The 9,384-nt window shown below is 37.9% G+C and overlaps 1 protein-coding gene across 1 annotated transcript in view; it reads right to left on the reverse strand.

The window, feature by feature from the left end:
• The window catches only part of LOC107568545 (calcium/calmodulin-dependent protein kinase type II subunit gamma-like), a 50,531-nt gene extending 42,068 nt beyond the window's left edge, over positions 1–8,463 (reverse strand). The window contains exons 1-2 of the mRNA XM_016254509.1: positions 8,456–8,463; positions 8,275–8,369 (exon numbers count right to left, since the gene is read on the reverse strand). Coding sequence (XP_016109995.1) covers positions 8,275–8,369; positions 8,456–8,463 — 103 coding nt within the window. The remainder of the gene's footprint in view (positions 1–8,274; positions 8,370–8,455) is intronic.
• Between the last annotated feature and the right edge of the window lie 921 nt (positions 8,464–9,384).

Here is a 9,384-nt window from a genome sequence, read left to right on the forward strand (position 1 = left end):
AGCAAAATAAGTTTGCCGTCTTTCCAAGCATTCAGAGGTACAGCAAATTCTTTCACTCGGGATGGCTGGCTAGATGTCCACCACTGGATTAGTGAGGTCCTAGTTTATCTAGTTTTTGTTTAAGCGTTAATATTATGCTGACAGTATGTTGTTAGACTGTCAGCATGGTAAACTCTCACAGAAGATCCATCTCTAAATTCATCCCCTTTAACGCAGCGCCGCTACAGCCATTAAAGCACAGTTTTTCAAATACACCGCCTTCCACAATAATAAACAGCTTCGAGACAACTGCTGTCGAACTTCAAATCACCTGCTGTGAACAGCGTTCCCGTTATTATGTATAATCTGAAAGACTTTTTTGAGGGGAGAACTAATCACAAAACAATGCCATATGATGATAGTTTTGTGCTTAAAGGAACACTCCACTATTTTTGTAAATAGGCTAATTTTCCAGCTCCCCTAGAGTTAAACAGTTGAGTTTTACCGTTTTCGAATCCATTCAGCCGATCTCCGGGTCTGGCGGTAGCACTTTTAGCTGTAGCTTAGCATAGATCATTGAATCTGATTAGACCGTTAGCATCTCGCTCAAAAATGACCAAAGAGTTTCGATATTTTTCCTATTTAAAACTGGACTCTTCTGTAGTTACATCATGTACTAAGACCAACGGGAAATGAAAAGTTGCGACTCTCATTCCGGCATAATAATCATTGCGCCTGCTGCACCCATGCTACGGCAGCAAAATTCCTTGATTATTACGCCGGAATGAGAGTATAGTTCCTAGATCCAATAAACAACAAACAGACAGACCCCAAAGTCACCATCCTACATTTTTTTTCACCCGTACGTACAACAGTATGTCACAATTCGGAAGAAAACATCTGTTGCTACTTCTGTTGCATCCGAGAAAAAAATTCAGATAACCACAATACAAGACAATTATGATTGCTCTTGCACATCCCTGATGCTTATACAAGTGGTTTCAGTTCAAAATTCTTTCCTCTGATTGATTTCAAATTTCAATTGCATACTTTTGTGGAGAGGCATGGAATAAGAGCTGTTCAACCACCAACACAGACACCATTGTCACCATCACCACACACACTGCCATCCATCCACCCACTGAGATGATCAAATAAAACACACAACTACAAGTTAAAAATCTTTTTTAGGAAGGGAGTGTACAATATGTATGCATGCTTTGTGCAAGTTTATAAACAAGCTATGATAAAGGCAAACATGCAATGAAGGACCATAAAAGTGCCAACCAGAATTGCCCTACTAATGTAATCAAATGAATTTCCAATAAGGCAGTGCTCAAACACTTGTATTCCAAAAGGAGAAAAACATAGTGCCACAGCAATCATGTCAAAGGCACTTGGCAGTTATTTTTTCATTAGGTAACTGAGTTTAAAACCCAAAACCTCCAAACACTTGCTAATGGAAACAATGTTTACAATGTATGCAAACTCATAGCCCTTCAGCTCAACTCTTTCTAGGAGAAAAGGATAAGCGTAGCTGCTCGGTGTAAAGTGGAGGGCGCCGGGTTTGTGCACTGACGTGCTTGTGTGTAAGAGTGTGAGCTTAAGCCACGTGTCTGTCCCGCACCAGACCCTCTGCTGATCCAGGGTGTCACTTCGTCTCTCCCCGACCCGTCAGGGATTATCTTGTTACGTGCTTTAGACACCTGCAGATTTCCAGCAGTTAAAACAGAGCAGGTAGGACAGATCCCTATACCCAATGCATGACAGTGGGAGAATAATGGATGGACTTGTTGTGAAATCACTTCCCTTACAATTCTGCCAGGGTCAAGTGTTTACTGACTGGTTCACTGTAGGCTTGCTGTAGCCCTTCAAATTTTCTGTTGAATTAATGGATAAATTAACTATGGGTCTAGAGGATCTAGAGCAGGGGTGGGCAAACTTGGCCCTTCCAGGTCACTTTCCTAATCACTTTACTAACTCTAATCAAACACACCTGAAACCAGCTAATCATTGTCTTCAAGACTACTAGAAAGCTACAGGCAGGTGAGTTTTATCAGGGTTGGACCAAATCTCTTTTCTCAGCTCAGTAAAGTATCTATCAGGTCAAAAGTTTTGATCTTCTGATCATAAATCTTTCAGCGCCCCCTCTACACAGCTTGGCGATGGCGATTCTAGCCTGAAATATGAATAAATTATTTAGAGCCTGGCAAACAATGTGTCAGCCACCCGAATAATGGTGTTTGTCTGTGTCAATGTTTGTATAGTGTGCCACATGCTACATTCATATGCATATCACAGAATGCGTTATGTCCTTTCAAAATACAGAGCGACACTCATTTGAAATGAATAGAGCCTGCGGTGTAAATAGCATGACAGGCTTGCATTCTGGTTAGAGGAAAGAGGAAGCTGGGCTTTTGTGTTAATATTAATTGTGTGATACAAGTGGCGCATTAGGCCTACTTGTCGGTGGTCGACGTTAATCCATCATCTTAAAAATCCCTAATGCTGGAACTCAACCACTTAAATGAAAATCTATACAAACTATTGTTAGTTGGAACTAAGATTCCTCGAAACCTCAAGAAAATCAGCAGGAGAGTCATAATAAAAGCATACAGAGGTGCTGCAAATATTCACGGCACCTGTTAAACTAGAACTACAAACAAACTTGAAAATGTTACATTTATTGACCTCATATAGGAAACTTAAGTCAGAAAAACTTAGTTGAAGGTTAGTTGATTCCATAGTTTGGAGTATTTTTATCCCCAGCTAATTAAATAGTAAATTCGCTTTCAGAAGTAAAGTCTTTTGCTTTTGAGAAAACATGCTTGGCTTTCCTTTGAGAAAGATATTAAACTTGGGGGTTGTGAAATGATAGCTTCCATATGCTCTGAGCTGCTAAGAAACATAAGAGAAACCACAAGTGTGTTACTGCAAGATGATTCTCCACAATTAACAGCCATCCAATGATCCAGTTCCAGGTTTTTCAAAATCAAACCAAACAAAACATTTCCTCAACCCTGTTCTTTGTAGCTGGGAACCAGTTTCATCAGTTGCTCCTCTATTAACTGAACATACCAGCAAAATATTCCTCAAGAATGAATTGCACCGATTTCATGATTTATTTGTCATGATGTCTGCCTGATTATTTTTAGTTAAAAAAAAAAAAACTACCAAATTTACACTCATGCAATATATTAGTCCGATGTCTTCTGTGATCTTATAATGTCTTTTTTCTATCTTTTCTATTCCATGATGATTCTAGTTCGAAGGGAGCATATGTGTTCCATTCAAAGGGCATTAAAGTGTGTGAGACGTGAATTTAAATTGTAATTATTTACAGAGGTATATTATGTCACACTTCTCTTGTAAGTTTTGTCTGTGTGTGGAGACGCTGCAGGCCGTGGCGTAGCGCAAATCCGTGAATGAATGATACAAAGTGAAGTAAACTTCAGTGGATTTCCAGTGCAGAGGGAGTAGGGAGCATGACAGTTGGAACACAGTTCATGCATGGAGCTCTCTTCTAACAAGCTGGTTATCTTAATCAGATGTGTTAAATAAGAGAGGTCATGCAAAATATGCAGAGTGGTGGTTCGCAAGGACTGGACCCTTCTCAAAGTCCCGCCCCCCTTAGTTACCGTTGCTATGTCCGACAAGCCATGGCGCGCTCACGCCACACATCATCACTCACACAGTGAAAAATACATCGCAGAGCAAAGAGGAAACTGACAACGCGCCGACAGAAATACAGAGCAGGTTACTTTTGGTATGAAACAAAGCCTCAGCTTTCAAATTTAGTAATTTTTTAGGAAACTCAAACAATAAGTTCAAATCCACCGATGTAAATCTACTCTCCTGTCTGGTTTGTTTGATGCCAGATTCGGTGTTATGATTGGTCAGATCGCCTGTCAATCAAAAGAGGTCAATTGCTGGTGCTTTCACTAGAACTAAACTCATAAACTCAAATTTACCTCCTACCTTCAATGAAAAAGCAGAGCAACTGTTCTTCCCTCAGTATATCATGTCATGAGCTAACTGAACTAAAGCTGAATTTCAGACACAAACATGTCGACTGATTAATCTCCACGGATCCAAGAACATTCCTTTTAACCTGTCTACATATGGTCAAGGTAAGCAAACATTATGACTATTTGGACACTGATGAACTCAACACTGGGGATCAGAACTAGTTTAATTAAGGTTGCAACGAGTGATAATGTCACTGCCCATCCTAACTTGCGAGATGAATTAAAGCAGCTTTCCTTTCAAATACCCCTTTCTGGTCATCTGTAATTAAATATTAGCTATGAATTCTTCAAAGGTGAAAACATGGTGACACCATCAAAGAAGAACTCCAGGCATGTGAGAAGGGTGTGACAGGAAACTGGTACATGCATTGATCCAGTGCTTACTGTGTATAGAGGTACATATAATGCCATGGTAATCAGGAACCACAGTGCCACAGCAAAGACAGTATGCGGTGACACTGACTATGTAGATTTATTCTTCACTAGAGAGCATTTAGAGCTTCTCTTCTCACACTTGTTACACACTATACAGTCCAATAGTGAAAATTAGTGACAGTTAGTGAAAAATTGACCAAAAGTGACAGTAAAGACATTTATAATGTTACAAAAGATTTAGATTTCAAATAAATACTGTTCTTTTGGACTTTCTATTCTATCCTGAACAAAAAAAAAATTTCCACAAAAATATTAAGCAGCGCAACCGTTTTGAACATCGATAAAAATAAGAAACGCTTTGATAATAAGAAATGTTTTTGAGCACCAAATCAGCATAATACAATCATTTCTGATTCCTAGATAGGCATCTTACCATCACTGGAATAAATTAGATTTTAAAATATATTAAAATAGAAAACTGTTGTTTTTAAGTTACATTAATATTGACTGTTTTTACTATATTTTGTTTAAATTCAGCCTTGGTGAGCATAAGAGACATCTTTTAAAATACATACATTTATACATTGGCAAAGCAAACATGTTTATTTCTGTGGACATGGTAACATCAGATGATTATATCAAGAAAGATGGCTAAATATTTGAAGATTAATCAGTCTATCATTAATGAAAAGGCTTTCATTTTGTGAAATACTATTAATGTAAAGTTCTCATTATATACTATACTATCAATGTAACTGAAAAGTTTATTATTCAATTCTTATTAACTTATTAGCATTTAGTTTGGCCTCCTTTGCTTTAATGTAATCCTGATTATGCTGTTAGCCTGCATAACTGAAAGTGATACAAGGAGAATCTCATGACAAAGCAAACACATGTATACACGCTTATGAGTATACAACCACCTCTCCCTCCCTTTCACACCTCTGGCCCTCACTGGCACACAGAGATCATAAACATGTACACAATTGTGCCTTTCCTTTAAATGTGTCCCAATACACACTGAGCAATCACCCACTCTCTTCCCGTTTATGTGCACTCACACCATTTGGCTGGGGTTCATTAAAAATTCAGTTTGGTCCATTAAAGATTCACCACAGCAGTGCTGTTACGTTTATCAGGCCTCTGCCAGTCGCCCTTCAGCAAGTAACGAGGATTCTTTCCAGGGCCCTGATATTACAGCAAGGCCATGATACTGCTGCTGATCTTTGGGAGGTTAAGAGAGAGCCAGAGAGATGTGGAGAGGCAGAAAGTGGTGAAGGTCCGTCCTACCCTCTTTTTCCATTTCTAGCTACGACAGGCTGTGTGCCTCAATTATTCAGCAGTGTTTCACGCGCCTCCTGACATCACCACTGCACACTCGCAATGCCTGCATCTCAGCCACAGGCTCCATGCTGCCCTGGATCACACCACTGACCACCATCACACACATGCTACAGGCAAGAATGCTATCATTAGTACTGTATGTTCGGACAAACCACACATGGCCACAGAACTGTGTAAGAATATGTTACATCAGAGGTCTTCAACGGTGTAGTGAACGGGTACAAATGAATTTTTCTGAAAAATAATGAAAATGTGTTCAAATACAACATTACTTGTACATTAAACGTTTCATTGTACCACATTCAAATTGATCATGTACAATTAAAATGAACATTATTTGAAATTTAAACAATGACCTTAAATGTACGTTATTAAAGGTCAGGTTTAAAATACAGGTTTAAGGGTCCATAGCTCGAAAAATGGTTGAAGTCTACTGTTTTAATAATAATAAAATACAGTAACACTTTATATTAAGATTCAACTAGTTAAAGCTGACATGAAATGGAAATTTACTGCCTATTTTCTAAATGTATTTTATTGATCTTATTGTAAATGATTCATCCATGTGCGTTTACATTTTTAATTAAAATGTCATAACTTGATCTTCCGGTGAAAAAACAGACTTCTCTCTAGTGATGTATGCGGGACTTTTCCAGTCATTTAGTTACAATCATCTGCAAGCTTGCATTCAGATCTGCCTCTATCCAATTAAAGTGCCTTAGATCAAATGTACTTTAAAGCAATAGAGATCATGAACTTACATGCAGCATTTATTAATCTAAAGTTCAATTTAGCTCATGTTAATGTATAATTAAAACGTTACAAATCTATTAGTATGGAGTAGAAAATAACATTAATCTAGATTAATAAATTCTGTAAAAGTATTGCTCATTCTTAGTTCGTGGCACTTCAACCATTTCACAGCAAAAGTAAAAGAAGATGGAGTATGAGTAACCAGAGGTAAGTTCACGTTGTTTATTCTTAGTGCTCTACATTTACATAATGTTTTCCTTTACATTTCATTGATTGGACTAATCTGAATTTTATGCAAAACAGGTAAGAAATTGAAGCATCACATTCAAATAAATTCAAGATAATATGAAACTGAAATGAAATCTTAAACTACACTTATGAGAACATACGAATAAGAATCTGATCAGAAATCTGGAGCACTACCATTAAATAACAACTATAAAACTGTGGCACTCTCAACAAACAAGTGTACTGCTCTCTATATACTATAAGGTACAACCAACATTTGACTGAGTAATTGCAGACTATCCTGGCCTTTGAAAGATGACTCCGAGATGATAATAGCTTATATGCCGTTAACAGGTTGGCATGTCGAGAGATCTCTCTGGGCTTTGATTAAGGCCAAGGGAATGGGGAGATTTCACAGGAGGGGACTTTGGCACTTGTGTTGGGCCCACCGGATGAATAGCACTGTTGCTTTTAAATGCAGTGCCAGCCAGCACGATGAAGAGTCTGAAGAAAAACAGTTGCCAAGTTCCTTGAAATCAAGCCTAAGAGAGTTGCCAAACTATGCTGATCTAATTACCTGATGTTTTTTGTCCTAGGATCTTTTAAAATAAATCTGTTGTTTACAGGCCATCCATTGGGACCGTAGCATACACATGCGCACACAATGAGAACAGGATCTGTTATAATTCAGCTTGAAGGTCTACAGACAGTAGTTGTTACAGGATTTTGGTCTGTGTGAAACGTTCAGGCAAAGTTAACACAATTAATGTGTTATCTTGATCAGTCTTTGAGTAATCATGCCCATGCCAAGCTGACAATCCAAAAGAGTCATTTAATTAAAATCCATTTCATTTAATTCAACCCAACCTGATACCGTACGAGGACAGGTACACAAAGTGCCCGTTCCTCAAAATAGATTCACTGCTTTTGTTTGCGATGCAGCAGAAACAGTGGCTGGGGCTCATATATACTGACCATCTTCACCAACAACATAATTAGCACTGATGATACTGACAGTGATTAGTGACTCAACTGAGACACAGAAAGAATGAATGAAAGAAGTAGCATCAACAGGTTCACTGCATTAGCTGTTACACATATGAGATCAGAGCACAGACCCATCCACGGAGAGACAGATTATCAATATTGTTCAGTCTGCTCGGATGGATTAACATCATGCTTCCTGTTAAGCATTTGTGGTAGGTTAAAGGGGTCATATGATGCGATTTAAATTTTCCATTTCTCTTTGGAGTGTTACAAGCTCTTGGTGCATAAAGATTTAAATTAGCATGTGCTCAGAGTACAATAAGACAACAGTTTATGCCATTCAAAAAATGAGAATTTGTCATATGTGGCCAGTTCTGATATACTATGCTATATCACAAATAATGCAGATCTGATCAGATCAAAGAGAAAGACCTTAGTTACTTGAAGGATGATGGTGTATTGACACAAATAGAAGATGTAACATTTTAGGAAGATGATGATGCAGCTCAAATACACAAATACAGAGTCAGACTAACAGGTTAACAGGACTAACTAAGGTTTTGCAAAAGCAAAACCTTACCTCTTGCTGACAGCTTTTTTGTGTTGATGATCTTAGCAGCATATTCCTGGCTGGTTGATTTCTTTACACATCGCCGAACAATAGAAAAGGCACCCCTGTTTGAAAGAAACACAGCAATGTCAAATGTCAATAACTAAACAATCAAGCAAGCCTGAAAATTAATTTAAGCAAAAAACATCACATAATCATAATGTTACACAAATGAAGCAAATAGCGTGCAACAGTGCCCATCCAACATTTTAGCAGCGTTGGTTCCAGAAGTAAAGTTTTCACTTTTCCCATAGGGATTTTCCAAAAAGTCTTTGATTTGGACTTGTAAGCTATGAACGAAACCAACCAGCTATGAGGTGAATCACAACTTCCAAGAAACTTTCAAATTGAAGCAACAGATTTAATGAGGTAGAGAACTACAATGCCATGAAACACTGCAAATGACAATCAAATTAAAAATTATGGAGAAATATAAAACTATTGATTTAAAGGTGTTGATTATACACATATACAAACAATACATTTCATGTTTTTTTTTTTTTTTGCGCAAAATAAGTAGATTAAGCATACAAGTATTGAAGTAGTTTGAGAGCTTAGGGAGACTAGTATAATTTGCTTTGATTCTCTGATTGGTAGAGATTTCTCTGCAAAATCCTGGGTAATGTAGTTTTTCCTCAGGATTTCCACTTTTGAACATGGTTATTTAAAAAATAAGTTGAAACAATGTGGGCTGATGACTTCAACCAAAGTATATACCACACTTTTCTCACTCATCTCGGGCCTCATGTATAAAACTTTATGTAGATTTCATCCTAAATGTGTGCGTACGTACAAAAGCTAGATTTTGCGTACGTACAATAGTTTTCAGATTTATAAAGCCATACGTACGCCAGAACCTGTGCAAAATTCGCTTTGTAATACCCAGTCAGCGGAAGATTGTGCGTACATGAATCTCCACCCCGTGTCCTCCCGAAATAGCCATTTTTGGAGCTTACAACACCTAGTTTTAATATGCATAACGTCATCTGCATATAATTTCCATGCATATTCCCATCCACGTGGCACCATGTTTAACTCAGTTAAGGGTACAATACGTTAGGAAAATATGAGATACGGACT

This window comes from Sinocyclocheilus grahami, unplaced genomic scaffold (genome assembly GCF_001515645.1).
Source record: "Sinocyclocheilus grahami isolate Dianchi unplaced genomic scaffold, SAMN03320097.WGS_v1.1 scaffold1256.1, whole genome shotgun sequence".
Lineage (NCBI taxonomy): Eukaryota > Metazoa > Chordata > Actinopteri > Cypriniformes > Cyprinidae > Sinocyclocheilus > Sinocyclocheilus grahami.